This window comes from Schistocerca cancellata, chromosome 9 (genome assembly GCF_023864275.1).
Source record: "Schistocerca cancellata isolate TAMUIC-IGC-003103 chromosome 9, iqSchCanc2.1, whole genome shotgun sequence".
In the NCBI taxonomy this organism is placed as follows: domain Eukaryota; kingdom Metazoa; phylum Arthropoda; class Insecta; order Orthoptera; family Acrididae; genus Schistocerca; species Schistocerca cancellata.
Genome location: NC_064634.1, coordinates 296,490,448 through 296,515,094, shown reverse-complemented (window position 1 = coordinate 296,515,094; position 24,647 = coordinate 296,490,448). Strand labels below are relative to the sequence as shown.

Sequence of the window (24,647 nt, the reverse complement as noted above, 5' to 3'; positions counted from 1 at the left end):
CTTCCCAGTACTTCCTTCATTTTATATATATATATATATATATATATATATATATATATATATATATATATATATATATATATATATATATAGAGTACTTGCCAATTCGATTTTCAGGAATTTATTATGCTTCTTCTGTAGTTGTGAGTGCATTATGTTTGACCTTAGTGAATTTGAGCATGGCCAATTTACGTCTCAGGAGTGAAACTTGGCAGGCGTTTGGTGATGATTTGGGCACCCGTATCGTGGTATTCCACGTGAAGAATGGCTGTGCTGCAAGGACGCATTACTGCTAAGGCTTATGTGATCGCTTTGGTTGGTCAAATTTCACCCTTTCGGTCACGAATTATTTTTTTTATCGAACAAAAATCATGGCGTTGCTATCCACGTTGTTCGAATTAAATTATGATTTTTTAGATGTATAAAATATTCCGAGGTGCCCCCCCCCCCCCCCCCAAGAGAGGATACAACGTGTCCCCAAATGCGGACGTTGTGTTCAAGTTGGTGCAGTATAAGTCGAAAAGTCAAAGTATTTTATTTGATTTTATTTCACCAAAGTACATAAATTACACAAAGCTCACTTAATGATGTTATACATAAACACTTGTGAAGAATGATAATCAAAGAAACAATTTCTTTTCCTATCCAGTCGTAAGTGAATGTTACGTTTTACAGAACAAAGTTTGGTTTTGCCTTTGCAACCCGTTTTCTTGCACCTGTCAAATGATTTTTTGTCACTCACCACTGGAAGATGCCCGCGAACTTTGTCCAAACGAACATCAGCTTCTGGACAAACTTCCGCATTGGCTTGTTTTGAAGTTCTACTCTCACAAGTGGAACGCCCCCTTTTCCTGGCAGCTGGCTTATCTATTTTTGTCAGTGCTTTGGCCACATTTGCCTAAAGTGAAGCAAATCAAGGGTCTTATTTTTAGGAACACCTAATTCTGATACTTTTTCCTTGTACTCAATCCATGCATTTTCACATGCAATATCAACTGCATGAGCAAACATGCGAAGTGTCCACTTTCGCGATATGATGAAGTGCGATAAACTGTGATCAGAAAATCCATCTTGTCGACCCCTCCCACATGTTATTTTTAAACTTGAATAATTTCTGGCCGATCTATTTCAACCTATTTCTCCAGAATCTATAATAAAAAATGCTATTACAAAAAGAAAACCGCATCAAATGGTTCAAATGGCTGTGAGCACTATGGGACTTAACATCTGTGCTCATCAGTCCCCTAGAACTTAGAACTACTTAAACCTAACTAACCTAAGGACATCACACACATCCATGCCCCAGGCAGGATTCGAACCTGCGACCGTAGTAGTTGCGCGGTTCCGGACTGCGCGTCTAGAACCGTTAGACCACCACGGCCGGCGAAAACCGCATCAAAAACGTACATCTGAATAACCCAGATGAAAAAGCCGCTAAATTCATTTTATGCCGTTTTTGAGGTGGGCACACGGCCGTATAGATATTTTCAGCGCCTAGGTGATGGAATATGTTTCAGGTTGCAAAACCGGCTATAAACCGTCGAAAATGGCTGTCAAAAATCGTGTTCGCTTTCAAAAGCAGCTAGCTGCATGTTTGTCTTCGGGTGCAAAAGACCGGTAAATGCCCAGGAGGCGTGGCTGTTGCCCTTCCATGTCCGGATGCAAAACACGTGAAAATCAGACTTACCAATCTGGGTATTCAAGGGTAACTTTCACTCTATTACGATTAGAACGGATATTTTCTTATTCAGCTTTAGGTTGGCTACGCTGTATCAAATTCGTACGCAACAATAGCATTCTCGCTGCCAGTGCATTGTCGTTTGAATGAGGCGAGTGTTTCGTGAGTACCTAAGTGTCACTTATCATGCGGTTAGCGGGCTTTGCGTCTAGGCTACTCAGCTTACAATTTACCGTATGATAGAAACCGTCTAACATTACCTCCATCATTGTCCTCTTGTTCAAAATTATCTACAGGATCATCTGATAGATCGTCAATTTCAGATGAATTAAGGAGCTCTATAACTGCTTCTTCTGTAAGTGGTCTTCAGCTGTCTTGGACTCGGGGCATTGTGAAATCACCGTAAGATGCTAATACAACCTTTCAATCACGACGTCCTCATTTGGAAACATGTATAAAGTTATAAATATTTCACTTGCCTTTCGTTCTGAAAGACACCTTTAGTTTCCACCTTCAAGGATGCACCTTTCAAGGATGCACCTTTCTACGCACAAATAACTTTTTTTACCTAAACTCAGAAAATATTAACCGGCTGATGGGAGATACAAAGATTACTGGGAAGCGTCCATGTGACTGTGAACATTCAGCTTTGTTTTGTGTTACCGCAGTCTGACAGGAGATGTCGCCACTGTTCTCAAATAAACTCACTGCTTGTGACAATATGAGGACAACAATCGAAAATGGTAAAATTTAACGAATTTTAATTTACTACGCATTTACGTAGTACGTCCTTATATGAGGACGCCGTGGCCGAAAGGGTTAACCCATGGTGCAGTGATTGTTCGTCAGCTGTGATGCTTTGCTAGAAGACGACAAAGCCCTGTTCCCACAGCTCGCATCGTCCAGGACTGGTTTCGTGTGCACGGAGATGAACTGTCGCATCTCCCCTGGCAATCATAATCATGAGATCACAATGTCATTGGGTGCTTGTGGTCTTCTTTGCAGAGACGTGTGCTTGATCGCTATTCACCTGTGTCATCGTCACCCGAACTTGCCACCTTTTTGCAGGAGGAATTATACAAGGTTCCCTTGAAAACCGTTCAGGATCTTTGTTGATCAATAACGAAACGACTTGAAACTGTGTCGAACCCAACGGGCCGGCCACTGTGACCGAGCGGTTCTAGGCGCTTCAGTCCGGAACCGCGCTGCTGCTACGGTCGCAGGTTCGAATCCTGCCTCGGGCTTGGATGTGTGTGATGTCCTTAGGTTAGTTAGGTTTAAGTAGTTCTAAGTCTAGGGGACTTATGACCTCAGATGTTAAGTCCCGTATTGCTTAGAGCCATTTGAACTATTTGAACCCAATGGGTTTCCTAGACCGTATTAGGCAAGGTAATGTGTCACGTTTTTGGTGTTCACATATTTTTGTCCAACTCCTACAGTTCCAGCACTCTTAATTCTTAACAGTGGAGTAGTGAGATGTGAAACAGTGTCTCGAGGATCAAAGCGATGTTGGCCAGTATTTAGACTGATGTTATAGTATAGCGGAGCACAGAATTTATCCGGGTCCGTCAATAACCCTTACGATTAAATCCGAGGAGCCGTATAACACGTAATTTACCTTGCAAGCTGCACACATCACACACTGTGAGGGTAGTTACTAAAAGTGGTCGTGACAGGGACTTTATGAGACGCCATGAAACCCTCAAGAACGATCGAAAGGAGTGTTTCAGAGGGCACCACAGGTAAGTACCATCCGCGCACCAGGGAAGTCGCAGACGCTAGTAAGCACGTCAGCAGGAGCCGACGCTACAGTGTCAACTGTTAAATTGGCCTCCCAGTCAAAAATATAGTTTGAAACTCCGTACAATCGTACTTCCGTTATTTCGTATCTGAGCTCGTTGCTTGGTGGACAGCGCCAATGGCTCTAGATCGAGGTGTTCAAGGATCGACACCCGATCGGGCCGACGATTTTGTTCGCTTCGGGCTGAGTGCTTGTGTTGTCTTCATCATTTCATCTCATATTTATCTAACCGCAATTCGTCGAAATTCCGTCAAATAGAAGGACTTGGGCCAGCCGGCCGAACAACCCTAGAAGGGGTGCTCAGCGTCATTTCATTTTTTTAGTTATTTTGTATTAGTATGGTACTCATCCACTTTTTGCGCGCCCGATTAGCCGTGTGGCCTAACGCACGGCTTTCCACATTGGGAAAGAGCGACTGGTCCCCGGCATGAATACGCCCGGCGGACTTGTGTCGAGGTCCGGTGAGCCAGCCAGTCTCTGGATGGTTTTTAGGTGGTTTTCCATTTGCCTTGGCGAATACGGGCTGGTTCCCCTTATTCCGCTTCAGCTACACTATGTCGGCGATTGCTGCGCAAACAAGTTCTCCACGTACGCGTACACCACCATTACTCTACCACCCAAACGTAGTAGGAGGGGTTCCACTCGTCTGGTGTGAGACGTTGCCTGGAGGACAACGGGGGGATGGGGGGGGGACGGGGGGGGGCTCCACCGGGGGCCGAACCGCACAATAGCCCTGAAAGAGTGGTTCGGTGTGGGGCGGCGGAGGGGTGAAGTGGAGTGTGGTAGTCGTCGTGGGGTTGTGGACCACTGCGGCTGTGGTGGGGACGGAGCCTCTCCGTCGTTTCTAGGCCCCCGGTTAACATACAGTACAATACAATACAACCACTTTTTGGAAGTCGAGAAACACTGCATCTGTGTGGCTGCCACTCTCCATGGCTTTCAGGATGCCATGTGAGAAAAGCGCTACCGACATTTTCGGTCTTCGTTGACGTGGAGGTAGTTGTTCTGTTCGATAGAAATCATTACCTTTGAGCAGTTGCGGCTAGTGTAAAATTTTATGTTTGCTACAATGTGGTGGCCTACAGCTTTCTGACTTACAAGGGCAGTAATCGTAACTAAATTGAATACATTAATTTTGTCTATATAAATTGAATTGTTCAAATAGATTTAAATCTCGTAGTTAATCGTTTAATGAAGCGAGAATAAAATAAAGTAAAAAAATTAAATATTAGCTGCTGCGGCAATCAAACAGTCCAAGTCGCACTTAAGCAGTAGAATACGGAACTGATGTGTGTGCCGCTGCTCGAAAATCCTTCATATTTTATGCTTGAGATCTCAAGCGCTTTTGGCGTGTATGCGTCCTATTTCGCCGGCACTCTCACTGCTAGAGACGAGTTACGTCCATACTTCGGTGACAAAAATGTTTCGAATATTTAACATAAAATACACGCGTCTCTTTGCGTGCTGTCATTTGCATAAATACCTCGTTTCGATATACTGAGCCGTTCATGAAACATGACGATTGTTGTGACCACGTGATTCTAGATTCGTAGGGACAGAAATGGGCGCGTGGCTCCCGATCGTCCGATGGATATAAAGACCAATACCTCGAGAGCGAAACGACATACCGTTTTTCTCTCAGCTTTAAATAAAATTTCGGTATCTTTTCTACATTTCGTTTCATACACAGCAATGTTTGCGCTGAAGTCGACTACACGCAAAGTTTATGCGATGCGCTTTTAATTCTGCAAATTCTTTTACAATTTCGTGTTGTGGTTTGCACAACTTGATCTAGCGCAGTAACACTATGACGGATGACGAAAAGAAATTCAGTCCTTTATCGAGTGAAGATATTACGAGGGCTTTCAATAAGTAGTTAACACATTTTTTTCTCTGCCTTCAATAATTCAACACATTTTTTCTCGGCCAATTTCGGTTGAAAACATGAGAAATTTGTCATGGAACATCGTGGAATATTCCTGCTTCAGCCTCTATAGTTTCATGAAGTTCCGATAGATGACAGCGCTATACATAGCCCTCAATATGTCACCTGTAACAGAGGTGCGTTTCAACCACAGAGCCATGACTGAGTTTCTTTTGGCGGTGAACAGAGCATCTCAGACATTCGTAGGCGCTTGCAGAATGTCTGTTGAGACCTGGCAGTGAACAAGAGCACGGCGAGTCGGTCGGTGAGGCGCCAGCCATTATCGCAACAACGTCACGCAAAACCTGTCCCAACTCCTGCATGTTGGCCGGCCGCACTTAGCGGTGACTCCTGCAATGTGTTCGTCGCCAAAAAAATGCAAACGAACTTCTCCTTCTCTGTGACAATTCAAGGCCTCACAGAAAACTGTGCACCCGAGAGGAGCGCACAGAACTTCACTGGACCGTTAACCCTCATCTACCCTACAGCCCGGATTTCGCACCTTCCAACTTCCATCTGGGTGGCCCAATGAAGGGTGCACTCTATGGGAAGCAGTGCATGGATGATGGGGTGGTTATTGATGTAGCAATACGCGGGCTCCGACATCAACCAGTAGAGTGGCACTGTGTGGGAATACAGGCCCTCCGAGTAAGGAGGCTTAAGGCCGTAGCACTGATCGGAGATTACAGGGTTTTGTAGCCAAAAGAGTGCAGAATAATATGCTTTTTTGGAATACTGAATAAAACCAACCTGCTTTAAGGAACAAGATTCATAAAATTACGCCGGCCGCGGTGGTCTAGCGGTTCTAGGCGCTCAGTCCGGAACCGCGCGACTGCTACGGTCGCAGGTTCGAATCCTGCCTCGGGCATGGATGTGTGTGATGTCCTTAGGTTAGTTAGGTTTAAGTAGTTCTAAATTCTAGGGGACTGATGACCACAGATGTTAAGTCCCATAGTGCTCAGAGCCATTTGAACCATAAAATTACCTATTTTCACTAAATAATTTTCTTAAAATCGGATATTTCATAGTGGCCAGAGCGCCATCTCTTAACAAAAGTACTAGTTGAGTAGTACAGCGACAAGAAAACTGCTCTTAGCACGGAATGTTGAGAGCACTTCTGCAAATAAAATAAAAGACAGAATAAAATAAAACAAGAAAACAAATTGGTAGCTGCGGGATACAAATCACTCAACCATACCACCGTTATGACAAGAGCTACTCCAAGATCCCTCATACTCTATGCTTGCACATTATTAATGACCTGATGCTGTGAGGAACGTGGCACCAACAGTGCCGGCAGGGATGACCTCACATCAGAGCGCGTGCAATCGAAAACAGGCACCAGCGTCGCATCTCTGAGTTAATCATAGCGTGGCTGACTATCATTTTAGCACTTGACACTGGTTTGCAGTTGTTGCGGAGAGAGCGCTATAAAAGATGTTTTCGTCCATTTTATTTGCATGCCGGCATAATTAGAAGATAAATGGCATAATTTTAGTGCGAGTCTCTGCTCGCATTCGAGAAGAAATGGTGTAATTTTTGTGCAGTTTCCAGCTTGCATTCGAAATTGTATAAATTTTGTGCTGTATTTACAGTGTGCTGTACTAGCAATTAGTACATGATCATCGGCCGCCACTCCGTCTGAGTTCAGAATACGGTCTAAGATTCTGCGAGAGGTGGATATCAGTGACGTTACACAGTAGTTTCGGACGCCTCTTTTGCCATCCTCCTAATAGGCGGATATGACCTGTGCTTTCTTGTAATAGCCGGCCGAGGTGACCGAGCGGTTCTAGGCGCTACAGTCTGGAACCGTGTGACCGCTACGGTCGCAGGTTCGAATCCTGCATCGGGCATGGTGTGTGTGATGTCCTTATGTTAGTTAGGTTTAAGTAGTTCTAAGTTATAGGGGACTGATGACCTTAGAAGTTAAGTCCCATAGTGCTCAGAGCCATTTGAACCATCTTTCTTGTAATAACTAAGCGTAGTTTATTATTCCTTTACTGTCCTTCACTGATAATTCTAGTCACAAATAGAAGGAGGCTGCTAGGCACATTATCTGTTTAAAAGCTTCATTACTTGTAGCCTGTTCACTGTTCTCCACATTCCTAGAGTTTCGATTGTTGTGGCCATTCATTCCTTGAGTTACAATGCACAAACGATAGTATAGAAGGCTTCTAATAGAAGGATAGCAGAGGTGGTTCTCAAAAATACAGTACAATATCACTGACATCCATCAATAACAGAATTTTAGAATGTATTCTGATGATGATGATGATGTTTGGTTTTGTGGGGCGCTCAACTGCGTGGTTATCAGCGCCCGTACAATTGCCCAATTTTTGCTCAGTCCAATTTCGCCACTTTCCTGGATGATGATGAAATGATGAGGACAACACAAACACCCAGTCATCTCGAGGCAGGTGAAAATCCCTGACCCCGCCGGGAATCGAACCCGGGACCCCGTGCTTGGGAAGCGAGAACGCTACCGCGAGACCACGAGCGGCGGACAGAATGTAGTCTGAATGATCTGTTTCAGATATCTAATCTTTATTGGCATCTGTAGTTTCTCCTCTACATTGCTCTATGAATTTCTGTTCTTGGATGTGGCAGTACATACCCCACTAACCTGTTTCTTCCCTTGAAATGGGTCTTTCCGTTCTTGGATGCGTTAGTAGATATCCCACTAACTTATTTCTGCTTTTGATATAGGTCTCTCGCAGACTTATTCCCTCTATTATTATTTCTAGTACCTCTTCGTCCTTAACTTTTCTCGGGTAAAATCAAACGCTCCCGGTTACCTCCTCTCAGGCGTCCTCACACTATACTGTTCACCCTATAATTGCACAGTTTCAGAAGCTTCTACCTAATTGGCACGTCTGCAGCTCTTTGCGGAAAACAGTTTCTTTTCCTGCCTCAGTTTTTTTGAGATCCTTGTTACTTCGAATAATTTCAGGTTACCACGTGCTCCTAGGTTGTGAGCATCAGAACATGGGGATGCTCTGCAATCCATTTTTACACTTATTAATTATATCGAACCTTATTGTATCCCAGTTTATATCTATCAATGCCTCCCACTACATTCCAATCCTAATTTCTTCTTTTGATGTTGTAGAAGAGTGTCCACCACAACTTAGTGATTCCTGTTGCTTAGATTAAAAAGTTTTGTCAGTTATTTCCCCCATTAAATATACAACAAAAATTCAGCCTTCCTTTCTCTTCCATATTACACTGCTCTAGGTAAAAGTGTAATTTTTAATCACAATGACGGCGTACGCAGACGATATGAAAGTACTCATTTTCTCTTTGTAAAAGACTTCGTGGGAGTGCACATAAATTGTCTGCAAATTTTAGTATCCATCATTTTTCCTAATTAATCATTACCTTTGTCGTTCTTGTGCTTATTTCAGACAGAAACGGCGTACCTCCCTACTTATGCAGCATATCTTGCTACAATGTTCTACCAGCTGTTCATCTACTGTTGGTATGGAGGCGAAGTTTATTTGGAGGTAAATAATAATAATAATAATAATAATAATAATAATAATAATAATAATAACAACAATAATAATAATAATAATAATAATATGTATACTAGCACACTGATTTCATTTTGCAGAATAGTTATGTATTAGATACTACAGACACGATGCTTATCGAACTGGAAACACTATAAACTATCAAATCAAAGACTAACCTTTGATGTATGGATAATTCAGCGAGCATTCTTTCATTGTTCGAATTTACTACTAATAAAAATTTAATGCTGTCAGTAGTGTTTGCTGCGACTGTTTCCATTTCTTCTCCTTCGGGTAGCGAAGGAATAATACACTACCTGAAGAAGCAAATTTTGTGACGTCAACAAGTATAAAAGAACGATTATTAAAAATATGTACAAGAATAGTTGCTTATAAAAATTAATCTTTATTAACAGACTGTTTCCCCAATTATCGCCATTGTCAAATACTTGCTTATATGATTATGGTGAGACCGTATGTAAATATCAGTGTCATTTACATTAAAGTGACTTGTACTCATGTCCAGAATGATGTGACATCCATAAACGCCATTAATAAACTGTCTTATCACTGTCAATGTTTTGATTAGACAGTAACTGACGTAAATATATTGATAATAATACTTTAATTATGGTTTGACAGTTCTACACTTACGACGTCGTATGTTTATAATTTTATTATTTATTTTCCTTTCTTATTTTCTTATTTTCCTAACTACCATTTTTTCGCGATTGTCTTTCATTGTTACTTATGCTATTCCCGAGTCATCCTTTTTGGTGTTCTAAAATTTCAATGTAGTATTTGAGGTGGTATTTGTGTCTAAATTCTGTATGCTCGTTTCATATTTTTAAGGTATTTTCTCGTGTGTATATAGAGTACTAATTTTTCAAGAGCTTTTGGTATTCCATGCAGGGCTTGGAGTGCATTTTCGATTATATCAGCAATGTGGTTTTCATTTTTAAAAAGCAGGAAAAAGCTCTACTGATTAGTCTTGCTGTTTCTAATGTGTTCTTTATATCTTACGTTAAAATTTCTATCTGTCTGGTCAATTTAAAAGTTAATACAGTTTCTACATGGGACTTTATACATGACTGGGTTTCATGTTCGGGTGGTCTATTGGCGCTGGAACATAATTTTATTGAAAGGTTGTTACTGGTGCAAAAGGCTAGCTGCCTTTACAAAACCTGCATTAACTCTGTTGGAGATCTAACACGCTAGACTGTTGGTATGTTTCTTATTTTTTGTTTAGATGATATTTCTCGAGTTAGTGTCTCATTATGTACTGTATTCTGCTTTGGTGTTTTAAATTTGTAGTATAACTGTGTGGGTGTCATCTACATCATTAAAATAGTAAGCTATAAAATCTCGTTAACAGGAGACTAATTTGAGTTAAAGAATTTCTCTTTCAGAGAATTTAGGAAAAGTTAGGAAAATGTCGGCTAATGTGACTGCTACATTATTACTCATGGTTACTCCATTTGATTGGGTATAAACTTTGTTGTTAAATTCAAAATAATTTTGTGGTAGTACTATTTCCAAAAGATTCATAATTTGAAGTGTTCCAGTCATTGATATTTCCTATATCGTAAGAGGCTACATTTTATGACTTGGATAGTTTCCTGTACCGGTATAGTGGGGTATAAATTTGTGGCATCAAATCAAATAAATTTATCGTTAGGTGGTATCTGTACGTCTTTTATTTCTCATATTATGTGAATTTTTGGTTGTGTACTTTTGTTGAAATAATTAGGTTTGTTATTGTGTTTAGTTTTTTGTTTATCAGATATGATGGGCTATTTATGCAGTTAATTACAGGGCAAGTTCTGTTTATGTGTCCTTGAGTACGTTCGTAATTTTGGTGTATTTGGATTCAATACTATATATGTTCTTTTTTCATGTTCAGAGAGAGTGGTATTAGAATTTTAATGGCTTTTTTATTTTAGTTAAAAATCGTTTGGTAAGGTTGTGAGGCAATTCTGTGATATTATTAGATTCAAAGAAGGACACGATATTATTAGATTCAAAGAAGGACAGGATCCTATCTACAAAGTCATTTTTGTTTAGTGTGATCATGCTATTCCCTTTATCACTGTGTTAAGTCTCGAGTAGCATCCGAATGTGGATCCATCTTTTGACACTATTCTGAACGTAATGCATGTTGACCCACCCACGTATGATCCCAGGTAGCGTCCGAATGTGGATTCTTCTTCGAAAGACGCCTGAACCTCTGCCTCCAAACCTATTCCGGGCGAAGGAGGCCCCCGTGAGAAAGTGAGACACTAAATGAAGTTATTGGCATCCATAGATTGCAAATACGACCAAACTTACAAGGGAACCTTCCCATCGCACCCCCCCCCCCCCCCCCCTCAGATTTAGTTATAAGTTGGCACAGTGGACAGGCCTTGGAAAACTGAACACAGATCAATCGAGAAAACAGGAAGAAGTTGTATAGAACTACGAAAAAAAATTAACAAAATATACAAACTGAGTAGTCCATGTGCAAGATAGGCAACATAACAAGAAATTGTGAGCTCACGAGCGCCGTGGTCCCGTGGTTAGCGTATGGAACTGCGGTACGAGAGGTCCTTGGTTCAAATCTTCCCTCGAGTGAAAATTTTTTATTTTCAGACAATTATCAAAGTTCAGGCACTCACACATAATCAACTTTGCTCTCCAAAATTCCAGGACATGTTCAGATTTGCTTGGAGATATGCAGGATTTGACGGTCTACTCACGAAAAAATTTCAAAACGTTAAAAACATATGTTTTGACAGAACACAGGGAAAACTGTGCGACTGTGAAACTGTTGCATTCATCTGTTGCAGTTTGTGACAACCTCTTATGTTTTCATCACTTTTTTGGGAGTGACTATCACATCCACAAGAAAACCTAAATCGGGCAAGGTAGAAGAAGCTTTTTACCCATTCGCCAAGTGGACAAGTTAGGTGGCTCGACAACATATTCCTGTCATGTGACGCACATGCCGTCACCAGTATGGTATAGAATATATCAGACTTGTTTTCCCGTGGAGGAATCGGTTGACCTATGACCTTGGTATCAAATGTTGTCGGTTCCCATTGGAGAGGCACGTCCTTTTGTCTACTAATCGCACGGTTTTGCGGTGCGATCGCAAAACACACACTAAACTTACTACAGTGAACAGAGGCGTCAATGAACGAACGGACAGATCATAACTTTGCGAAAATAAAGAAACAAAAATTTTTCACTCGAGGGTAGACTTGAACCAAAGCCCTCTTATTCCGGAGTTGCTCACGCTATCCATGCGACCATCGCGCTTCTGAGCTCTCAAACTGTGTGATGTTGCCTATCTTGCACATGGACTACTCAGTTTGTATATTTTGCTTATTTTTTTTTATAGTTCCACACAACTTCTTCCTGTTTTCTCGACTTACCTGTGTTCAGTTTTTCAAGGCCTATCCACTGTGCCAACTTATAACTAAATCTGAGGGGGGTTCGATGGGGAGGCTCCCTTGTTAGTAGGCATGTCCAGAAGATTACGTGAATGGAAGTGCCACCATCTTTTATCTTTTGAGTGCAAAAGGATGCATGGTAGTTGCAACTGATCAGTATTTTGAGGTATCTGGAAGTGTCAACATCGATTCCTCCGAAGCGCTATACATCCCTCAGTTAGAGGGAGGAAGACAAAAGCAACCAACGAACGCTTTGGTTTGCGGTTATTACTGGAAAATGTGGACGATCTTGTTACTGATATTGGTAGTAATAATTATACCGAATACGGCACTCTCCTTAGCAAGAATAATTACACCCATTACAGAATCGCTTTGTGATAACAGTATGGTTGTTAAAACCTGTGATCAAGTGACCTCTAAGGAGCAGTTACAGAAAGAACGCTCTGTAATGTTAATTAAGGAGATGTGTGGATCATATAACAATTATCTACGTAGCAAATCCTCTAAGTTAGTCACAGAGAGACACAGTGTCAAAGCAAAGCTACCTTTTCTCATAACAGAAACGGTAGTGAAACAGCAAGAGGAATTCTGGAAAAATTCGGCAAGGAAGCACTGGAAACAGTTTCGAGAAAAGTAAACTTCCTGTGGCTCTACAATATAAAGTTGAATTAGGCGACGTTAAATTGGGTGTTATAATGGAAGAGCTCCGAGGAATAATGCAGCAGCTACGTATAGGCGACTATTACCTTTTGGATTTGGACATAACGTAAGATTTTGCGGGAATTTTTAATAAAATGAAGATATGCGACTACTTAATGTCAAACCACGACTCCTTCATGGCAAGGAGACTGTCAGGAGAACAGTAATGTCTTTCTGGACAACGATAAGACAGCTGGAATAGACTACCTAAGTGGCTGACCTCCAACTGTAGAATAAAGATATACAGAAAATTATATGTCAGTGTTACTTACGTATCACAGTAGGTAAGAAAGTTTTGCATATTAGCTATGTAGCAAAATACCGTCCAGTTTGAATGCTATTATTTGCCAAAAAATCATCACGTAATGGTTCAAATGGCTCTGAGCACTATGGGACTTAACATCTGAGGTCATCAGTCCCCTGGAACTTACAACTACTTAAACCTAACTAACATAAAGACATCACACACATCCATGTCCGAGGCAGTATTCGAACCTGCGACCGTAACGGTCGCGCGATTGCAGACTGAAGCGCCTAGAACCGCTCGGCCACACAGGCCGGCATCCCGGTATGTCGTACCGTTCGTGAGATGTGGGGGATCATACAAATATTTAGCCTCCAACCAACCATTTACACACATGATCGGAAGTGAGTGCACTACCAACAATCCATCTCCCGAGAGTGGTGATAGATATAGATCTCACCTCAAGTATAAAGAAAAGATAAATATGTTATCTCCATTTAGTAAGCAGCAATAGGTGATCTGACGCATAGTGTCCCCTGTTTTCAGTGAAAACTATTCGAATTTCGCACAATATCTTAATAAATATAATAACTATGACCATTAAGGAAATGATAGCTGTTCAAATGCGTGTGAAATCTTATGGGACTTAACTGCTAAGGTCATCAGTCCCTAAGCTTACACACTACTTAACCTAAATTACCCTAAGGACATAATCTCACACCCATGACCGAGAGAGGATTCGTACCTCTGCCGGGACCAGCCGCGCAGTCTATGACTGCGGCGCCTCAGACCGCTCGGCTAATCCTGCGCGGCCGAAATGATAGCCAATTCATCATGAAGCTAACGAATGAGGCTATGATGTGTGTGAGAATCAATTTTTTTTAGCTAATAGTTTCTTTGAAATTGTTTGAGAAAGGTCCCAATGCAACCAGTGAGTGCACATATCTGTTCTTACTGTGTAGCCAAGAGTTTGTTTCTTTCACAACAGACGAAGCTCACAGCTCAATAGGCGACAGATGACTGAGGCAGCCGCCCGTTCGGAACAAAGGGGTAGACTCACCCGGCATTGAGAACGAAAATATGTTTGTGCTCAAGGGCTAAGTAATCGTTTAGGAGCTCTATCGTCTGAGCTGGGAGCATTTGTACTCCGGAGCTGAGTGTGGTTTGACAAGAGGTAGGATCTTGTCACGTAGTCACCTGTGGAAACGCTGTTTTGTGTTACAGCATGTAGCGGGCCAGTCAATCACTGAAGGCAAAACGGCACATTGCACACTGCAGTACCAACGCTAACACAGCTTCCAGCTGCAGGATTACGTCAGTGGATGGCCCGCATAGCTCTTGGGCAGTTGCAAATGCCTGCCTGAAACCCATATTGCAACAGTACCAGTCACAAACCACAGAGCAGAAATATCTCTGGAGTGAGCTTTGCTTTCTGTGCATGTTCTCAACAGCAGATTGGAATTGTCATATGATCTCGGGACTCCTTGTTTTGTTTAGCCCAGTTCATACTGGCCATCACGTCACGTCACATCGGTTCACGTCACGCCAAAACATGTCGTCATGCATTTGAAATGGCGCCATACAACAGGCCGTCAACGGTCCGTCACGTCACATCATGGTACGTCGAGGTTTCTCGGGGAGAAAGTTTTGACGTTGTAGTCGTCTCCTAATAACATAAATTAACCTATTTTCGATGCGCTCACTCATGTTATAGAAGTGGACTTCGAGCTGTTGTGTCTTTTTAATCTTTTTCGTATTTTTCCCATTCACTGTTCATTCCCATTCACTGTCAGAGATACCTGAAAGCAAAAAAAAAATTTTCACAATAACGGAGTACTGCTGACGCCCACAACGTACAGAAATAAGTTACCGAAGCTATTTTAATTAAATAACGTTTTAAGTGAAAAGATCATCTTTAATAAAGGGCAAAATACAGTTGTTTACGACATTACTAGTGGTCCGCCGCTCGTGGTCTCGCGGTAGCGTTCTCGCTTCCCGAGCACGGGGTCCCGGGTTCGATTCCCGGCGGGGTCAGGGATTTTCACCTGCCTCGAGATGACTGGGTGTTTGTGTTGTCCTCCTCATTTCATCATCATCCAGGAAAGTGGCGAAATTGGACTGAGCAAAGATTGAGTAATTGTACGGGCGCTGATAACCACGCAGTTGAGCGCCCCACAAAACCAAAACATCACATCATCATTACTAGTGATATTAGGAAAAAGCAGCATGGATAAGGTACACAGGCTCCATTTATTTCTTTATGGCTATTGTCTTAGGTGTTTGTAAAAGGTGTACAACTTTGCTTCCGCCGTTTGCCGATAGGTTCAAAATGGTTCAAATGGTTCTGAGCACTATGGGACTCAACATCTGAAGTCATCAGTCCCCTAGAACTCAGAACTACTTAAACCTAACTAACCTAAGGACATCGCACACATCCATGCCCGAGGCAGGATTCGAACCTGCGACCGTAGCGGTCTCGCGGTTCCAGACTGAAGTGCCTAGAACCGCTCGGCCACTCTGCCCGGCCTGCCGATAGGTGGCGACAACGGAAAGTAGCGGTCGAAAGAAACAGATCGCAAACGTCAGGCAGTTAGCTTGGACCTCGGTCAACATAACCTCATTCAAACATTAGTCGATTTGTGTCTGCATCATAAAGTTTCTCATTCAAACATTAATCGATTTGTGTCTGCATCATAAAGTTTCTCTTCATTTGCGGGAGATGTTACTGTTTTGTTTCAATATGAAGAAAAAAGCGGCTAAGCCTAATCGAATGCTCTCAGGTACGTATGGTAAGGACGCTATTAGTGTCGTGAGTGGTTTCAACGCTTCAAGAACGTCGTAGACAGGCGTAGTGGTGGAAGAGAGAATATTTTCGAAGATGCAGAATTAGAGACATTGAAGACTCGCGTCAAACTCAAGAAGAATTGGCACGATTAGTGGGAGTGACACAGCAAGCCATTTCAAAACGTTTCAAGGCTATGGGCATGACTGAGAAAGAAGGAACTTGGATCCCGTGTGAGCTGAAACCAAGAGACGTTGAACGGCGTGTGTGTTTTTGTGAACAGTTGCTTCAGAGGCCAAAACGGAAGGGATTTCTGCATCGCATTGTGACCTGGGACGAAAAATGGATTCATTACGATAATCCTAGACGCAAAAAATCATGGGGATATCCCAGCCATGCTTTCACGTCGACGGCCAAACCGAATATTCACGGCTCCGTTTCATGCTCTGCATTTGGTGGGACCAGCTCGGTGTTGTGTACTACGAGGTGTTAAAACCAAGCGAAACAATCACAGGTGGTCGTTATCGAACTCAGTTAATGCGTTTGAGCAGAGAATTAAGACAAACGGCCGCAATACAGCGAGAGGCACGATAAAGTGATTTAGCAGCACGACAACACGCGACCCCACGTTGCAAAAGAGATCAAAACAAACTTGGAAACGTTAAAATGGGAAGTCCTACTCCACCCGCCGTATTCTCAAGTTATTTCTCCCTCTGACTATACCTGTTTAGATCAATGGCGCATGGCCTGGTTGACCAACACTTCCGATCCCAAGAAGAAGTCACAAATTTGATCGATTCGTGGATCGCTTCAAAGTAGTGGCCAGCGATGGAAAATACTTTGAATGATACATGTGTAACCAATTTGTTTCACTAAAGCCTCAAATGTTGGGGAAAAAGCGGCGGAAGCAAAGTTATACACCTTGCAATTATACAGTTTTCCTTGCAGATTAATGTCGAGGTCTTGAAATGTTGTTTACTTCTCAACATTTTAACAAACAAAACTGGTCAATAACATCCATTATAAGTTTTCTTTGCCCGTTATTAACGTTGTCGTTGTTAGTTCCTGAGTTCCAGTGCTGTACTCTGACTTTTTGTCACATCACTTTTGCCATTCGGTACTGTGCTAAGCGAATTGACTTGATGTGACGCGAGGGACAGTGTGAACACACGCTGCCGTGACGGTGCCGTTATGTGATGCCCCTTCATTTTCCTCTTCAAAATTATTCCAGGTACCAAGACGCAAATAAAACGCCTGTGCCACATCCACAGCTCCTGTGAAAGGAGTCTGTCTGTACTAGCCATAGAATGACATTCAAAATTCATAGGACGCATTAGGAAAAAAACTTCCCGAGATCACGTGATCACGGTGGCAATGTATGTTGACAACATAAAATCAATTCTGCGCATCCGAATGCCCGCTCCAGAAATATTTCCACACTATGTCACGAAAACCGTATCTAGTCTACAGTATTCTAAAACTTGTAACAATTTACGTACGTCAGATATGTTGTTCCGTTTCCGTTTCTTCGCTTTTTCTAGATTAATTTCTTATTCATTCTTAATTACTCTCTTACATACGTGTCTTGTTAGTTTTCTCAGAGACTATATTATCAAATATCTAATAGAAACATTTTACTTTGCTCGCAGTCAAAGTTGAAATTTCATATCAGTGCATCAATAAACCTGTGTTTTACGAGAACATGTTTCCAATCTGCGAATGTCCTCGTTTTATTGCAACTTGAGTCGTAGGTTATTTTGGAAGTCTCAGTTTCTAACAACCTACACTAGCGGCTCCCTGTTTGCAGGCCTGATTGTTCATGTTTCAGAGCGAGAGCCTCCAGTTCTCGGCATACAGTTGCAACTGGCCAGAAACAGACGCTAGATTCAGGAAGACGCTCAGGATCTGCCTGGCACGCATGCAGAGACCCATCAGCCTCACGGCCTGTAAATTTTACAAGCTGTCTCGAGAAACTTTCCTGTTGGTGAGTACCGAGTCTTATATCGTATTATTTGACGATGACGCCAGCACGTGTGTGAGGAGAATGCATAGATTTGCACTGGTGGGTGACGTGCCAGAGGGTCTACTTGAGTAACACGGTGTACCTCATCATTTAGTAGCATAACCTAAACGAAAATCTGTGAAGATTATTTTCGCGTAGAAAGCTCAACGGTCTCTAGGAGAACATGTACAGTGTGTAACAAATCTTGCGAACAAAATTATGGGAACGACAGTGTCTTCTACAATGAGTCCCTTCGGATAAGAAAACTATGGTCGTCACGAATATTTCTGGCGATACGAGTTCTCGAATGATCAGTGGTTCGCAGGAAGGAAGGAAGAAAGGAAGGAAAGGAGCAGCGCGACGGTTTAACGTCCTGTCGACGACGTAACTGTATGCTGTGTCCAAGATCCTGTTTGGGCATATTTTAACGGTAAACAAATGTCATTCTAGAGTAAACTGTCGTTGTTTAGTGATTATTACAGCAAAATCCTAAGTCTAGGATCTGTGAGAGATTCTAAGCCCTTTCCACTTTCTCGAGCACTACATCTCATTCATTCTCGTTAGGTGATGACCCAGCTTTTTCAGACGGGCCAAGAGCACAACACGGAGAATTCAAAAGAGTGCAGTATCGCCAGCTGTGTGTGTGTGTGTGTGTGTGTGTGTGTGTGTGTGTGTGTGTGTGTGTGTACGTGTGTGTGTCTCAAATAATTTACACAGTATTTATGTCGCTCTCCGACGTCCGACTCATCAGTCGGCAAGACTCAATGTCGCCGGGAGCACCTGCGAAGATGTCCAACACAGCTATGGACGAAACGCCAGGAAACGAAAACTTTCTTCGACCACGACCATACAACCCGGAAGACTCATCAGCAACCATGACATCCGACCCTGAAAACCTTCATTGTATGAGCTTAAGGTTTTATTTTATTTCCTCTATTAATATTTTCCTGTAATGTAAAATTCAATGCGGCCTACGTGCCGAGTAGGACCGTCGCTTCAGCAAAGGTTGTTTGTTCCTGTGGAACGTGCTAACAACAAGCCCACTATGGACTGCTATGTATAGACACTAGGCACCGCAGAAGATAGATCTTCTGTTAACTGCTGGTTGCCCTCTGCAGTGTCGGATCTAGGCTCGAAGCTCTTCCTGGAACCGGCGTCCAACTGGTAATGACGTGAATTCTCTTCTACTCCTTTTTCCTCTGACTTTGTCCCGACACCGAAATTAATATTTTTACTGGCAAAAATGACTGGCTAACAGCCTCATACGCTGCCACAGTTGCACCAGTTTGTATTCCATCTACTGAACACAGAGAGTTTATTTACTTTGGACCTGCTGTTTCATTGGAAAAACTGTTTTCAGATGCCCACATCCCCGCTATCCCGACCAGGCCCCTGCCCACCAGTACATCAGTGTAGTGGGCTTGAGTGTAGTGTGGGCAGTAACCACCGTTGTGATACGAATGAATAGCATGAAAGTATTTTTTGTTGATGTTGTAGGGAAGCGATGCCTAAGTTGAACCACTTTAGACAATTTATTTATTATAGCCTAAACAGTAAGTTACAAAATTACACTGCCATTGGAAAGCTAGTAAATCCTTTTAGAATTTCCAGTTCACACAAGATTAATTCTTGCAACACTGCATATAGAGTACATGAAATGATAACGTTTATAGATCAATAACACAAGCGGTTCTGGGGTATCAGGTATCGAGCGACGCTGGAACACCCATATTGTACGTGGTGTAGCCTTCACGTTAGGCGATGCAGGTGCTGACTCTGGTATCCAGTTGATCGTACAGATAGCAAATACTGTCGTGGGATACGTTATGCCACGCCTGTTCCACCTGTTCTCATAACTATGTAAGAGTTGTTGGCTGACGAGTTGTACGAGTCACTTGTCATTACATCAAATCCCACACGTGCTCGATTGGATTCAAGTCTGGCGATCGTGCTGGCCACGGAAGTTGCTGCAAGTCTTGCAGAGGGCGTTGAGCTTCACAGGAAGTGTGTGGGTGAGCATTATCCTGTTGGAACAACACATCACCTTCCTATTGCAGGAACGCCAAAAGAACGGGTGTAAAAACGGAACGCATGTTAAAGTCCTCTCCAGAAGCAGCAAAGGTGAACGAGAGTTGTACGAGGTGCATTCAAGTTCTAAGGCATCCGATTTTTTTTCTAATTAACTACTCACCCGAAATCGATGAAACTGGCGTTACTTCTCGACGTAATCGCCCTGCAGACGTACACATTTTTCACAACGCTGACGCCATGATTCCATGGCAGCGGCGAAGGCTTCTTTAGGAGTCTGTTTTGACCACTGGAAAATCGCTGAGGCAATAGCAGCACGGCTGGTGAATGTGAGGCCACGGAGAGTGTCTTTCATTGTTGGAAAAAGCCAAAAGTCACTAGGAGCCAGGTCAGGTCAGTAGGGAGCATGAGGAATCACTTCAAAGTTGTTATCACGAAGAAACTGTTGCGTAACGTTAGCTCGATGTGCGGGTGCGTTGTCTTGGTGAAACAGCACACGCGCAGCCCTTCCCGGACGTTTTTGTTGCAGTGCAGGAAGGAATTTGTTCTTCAAAACATTTTCGTAGGATGCACCTGTTACCGTAGCGCCCTTTGGAACGCAATGGGTAAGGATTACGCCCTCGCTGTCCGAGAACATGGACACCATTTTTTCAGCACTGGCGGTTACCCGAAATTTTTTTGGTGGCGGTGAGTCTGTGTGCTTCCATTGAGCTGACTGGCGCTTTGTTTCTGGATTGAAAAATGGCATCCACGTCTCACCCATTGTCACAACCGACGAAAAGAAAGTCCCACTCATGCTGTCGTTGGGCGTCAACATTGCTTGGCAACATGCCACACGGGCAGCCATGTGGTCGTCCGTCAGCATTCGTGGCACCCACCTGGATGACACTTTTCGCATTTTCAGGTCGTCATGCAGGATTGTGTGCACAGAACCCACAGAAATGCCAACTCTGGAGGCGATCTGTTCAACAGTCATTCGGCGATCCCCCAAAGCATTTCTCTCCACTTTCTCTATGATGTCATCAGACCGGCTTGTGCGAGCCCGAGGTTGTTTCGGTTTGTTGTCACACGATGTTCTGCCTTCATTAAACTGTCGCACCCACGAACACACTTTTGACACATCCATAACTCCATCAGCACATGTCTCCTTCAACTGTCGATGAATTTAAATTGGTTTCACACCAGGCAAATTCAGAAAACGAATGATTGCACGCTGTTCAAGTAAGGAAAACGTCGCCATTAAAAAGTATTTAAAACAGTTCTCATTCTCGCCGCTGGCGGTAAAATTCCATCTGCCATACAGTGCTGCCATCTCTGGGACGTATTGACAATGAACACAGCCTCATTTTAAAACAATGCGCATGTTTCTATTTCTTTCCAGTCCAGAGAAAAAAAAATCGGAGGCCTTAGAACTTGAATGCACCTCGTAGCTGCTGCTTTTTACACACTGACAGAGAAAAATCGTAACACCAAGAAAGAGATGTGCGAAATAAACGAAAATTGGAAGGTGTGTTTCTTTATATGAAAGACGTTGTCTACTAAAATTTCGCGCCAGTCGTATAAGAGCAGCGCTAGTAGAGCCACTACATTCGTGAAAATCAGGTTTACTAATACGCGCTGCAATGGTTGGGAGCGTTAGTTACCTTTGAGATTGGACGTAGTGAGTTTACGTTATTCAAGAATGTCTATAAGGAGACAAAGACGCCATTATCAACTCCTCACTGAGTTTGACTGAGTTTGTGTAATAGGACTATGAGAAACTGAATGTTGCTTATGCGATATTGCAGAATGACTTGACAGGGATGTAGCCACTGTACATTTTCTCTAGCAGCGGTGATCACGAGCATGTACGGTCACAAGTAGACCGGGCTCCCGATGGCTACATGGCACTACCGAGAGGGAATACCATCATGTTCGGTTTATGGGTCTGGCGCATCATGCTGCATCTACAACATCATTTTAAGCAGCTGTTGGCATGACACTGACACAACAAACTGTTACAAATCGGTTACTTGAAGAATAGCTCCGAGTCAGACGCCTTGTAGCGTGTATTCCACTGATCCCAAATCACCTCAATTTGCTACTTCAGTGATGACAAGAGAAAGCTCATTGGAGGGTTGGGTGGAGGTCTATTGGGTTTTCTGATGAAAGTTGGTTCTACCTAACTGCCAGCGATAGCCGTTTGTTGGTTAAAGGAGGCCAGTTGAGGACTTGCAACCAACTTGTCTGCGTGATAGACACACTTGATCTGCACCTGGAGTTATGGTATGGAATGCGATTTCATATGACAGTAATAGCATCTTCGTGGTTATCCCACGCACCCTGATTGAAAATCTGTACGTCAGTCTGTGTCTGGTGATTCGACTTGTTGTGCTGCCATTCATGAACACCATTTGAGGGGGTGTTTTCGAACTGAATAACGCTGACCTACATACCGCAGTTGTAACCCAACATGCTCTACAGAGTGTCGACATGTTGCCTTGGCCTGTTCGATCACCACATCCGTCTCCAATCGAACACGTATGGGACATCATGGGACCACAGCTCCAATGTCATCCACAACCAGAATTAATCGTCCTTGTAATGACCGACCAAGTGCAACAGACATGGAACTCGATCCTACAAACTGACACTCAGTACCTGTTCAACACAATGCATGCAAATTTGCATGCTTTCATTCAGTATTTCACATTTTCAGTGGTTCATCTCGTGCTTACATTAATTTGTGATTCTGCAATGTTAATTACTTACATATTTTTACACAGACTAATGTATTCCTGAAATTTCATTACTCTACAATAATTAATTTTTGGTGTTGCAATCTTTTTCCCCTTAACGTATATGTTCCTTTAGCAGTGAAAATGGGTATGATCTGTTTGCGTGAATGAGTCTTTGCACGTTCTACTTTTCAGGTAAGATTACTAATTTTAACATCTTCGGACCGATGAATATTCCTTGCTACTTATTTTCATTGCCGCAGTAGAAAACAAACTTTAAATTAAATTTTAGGTGTAGAAACACTTCTGCATAAGAACCACAAGTGGAATCTTTGAAAATATAATTTACGCTGTTGTACTATTTCTGTGTGTTTATTCCTCTGCAGACATAAGTTTGTTTTGTGCCTTTAATTCCCATTATGTGGATTCATTTTTGAATAAGATCCAAATATAGTAATTCTGCAGTCAATAAAATTGGATATTTCTTTATACGAACTTCTTAGTTCCAAAGTGTCAAAAGTAAAATGCTGTGTACAATATTGCACCTTGGTCAAGAGAATCAAAAGTAGAGTGTAACGCTTTACTATAGACACAAGCTGTGATATTTTGCCTTCGTGTCATTACACTCTAGTGCACGAGAAAACTGTCTGCACTACATTAAACATCTGTGAGTTTTATTCTATTGATTATGTTCAATGTCCTTTCCAAGATCATGTAAATAACTTCTATATTCATCAGTTACACAACTACGATAGCGTTGATCGTTAAGTTCAGGACAGAATTACAGTATAGAAAAACATGCTTTAGTTCATAATAATCCTATCTCTATAACTCATTTACACACATTTTCTATGACAGCTTTCTGTACACATGTTGATACTTCTCTCTGCTTTCCAGTTGTTGAACGGCTCCTACTCCTACTTCACATTACTACTTCAGATGAACCAGAAAAATGACTAGCAGGTAAAAATGAAATAGCAGGGCAATGCTAAAATGTTTTGGATTGTAGATCACCATGATGTAGCCCACACTCTCTTACATTATTTACCAAGGTTAATTTATTACACGTTCTTCATTATCAGGTTCTAAGAATCAATGTACAAATGGTTTTGAACATTAAGAATTTACTTTAAATACCGTAACTTACAAAGAAGTATGTTATTTTATGCGTTTTGTAAATTAAACTTTGCATAATTAAAAATTACTTACAATAAAATGTAATAATAAATAGTCTGAAGCAAAAGTGAATCTCCCTGAATGAGATATTTTGTACCCTGTTTAAAAAATCTTGAAATGTGTCTATTTACAGGAAACCATACCTTAAGTTGCTCAGCAAGGTTTTACAGAAGGACAAAAAACCTAGTATGAGTGAAAAACTACTATATTTAGATTTTAGCTCAGTGTGGAACCTTGAACTACAAGGAGGAAGTAATTGCAGCCCTCGTGAGGCCCGCGAAAGTCTTCAAACGCCCCTTAAAGCAATTTTTGCTCACAAATAAAACCATACCATAATTCGCAGTGTCATATTTACATGCGCAGTTTTACATGCACTGAAGGTATGCTAAATGGGTTTCGATTGTGGTGTTGTTGCAATCTAATGTTAAGTAACAACAAACTTACCGTAATGCTGATACAGTTACTCTATATGTTAAATACGTGGATGCATATCAAAGTCACCTACTGGCCTGTAGGCCGCCAAAACGCGCGAGGCGAGAGAATCCTGGGTTTACTTGGACTGCGTAGCTGACAGTATGGAGCAGTTTCGAGACGTGTCATGCCACAAGAACCATTGGCTAAACGAGAGGTTTAGCGGAATCGCGGGAAATCAC

The 24,647-nt window shown here is 42.2% G+C and overlaps 1 protein-coding gene across 1 annotated transcript in view; it reads left to right on the top strand.

The window, feature by feature from the left end:
* LOC126100790 (odorant receptor Or2-like) overlaps positions 1 to 23,902 on the top strand; it is a 48,780-nt gene extending 24,878 nt beyond the window's left edge. The window contains exons 3-5 of the mRNA XM_049911412.1: positions 8,808 to 8,906; positions 17,900 to 18,055; positions 23,716 to 23,902. Of these exons, the coding sequence (XP_049767369.1) occupies positions 8,808 to 8,906; positions 17,900 to 18,055; positions 23,716 to 23,778 (318 nt within the window). The 3' untranslated portion in view covers positions 23,779 to 23,902. The remainder of the gene's footprint in view (positions 1 to 8,807; positions 8,907 to 17,899; positions 18,056 to 23,715) is intronic.
* The last annotated feature ends 745 nt before the right edge of the window (positions 23,903 to 24,647 follow it).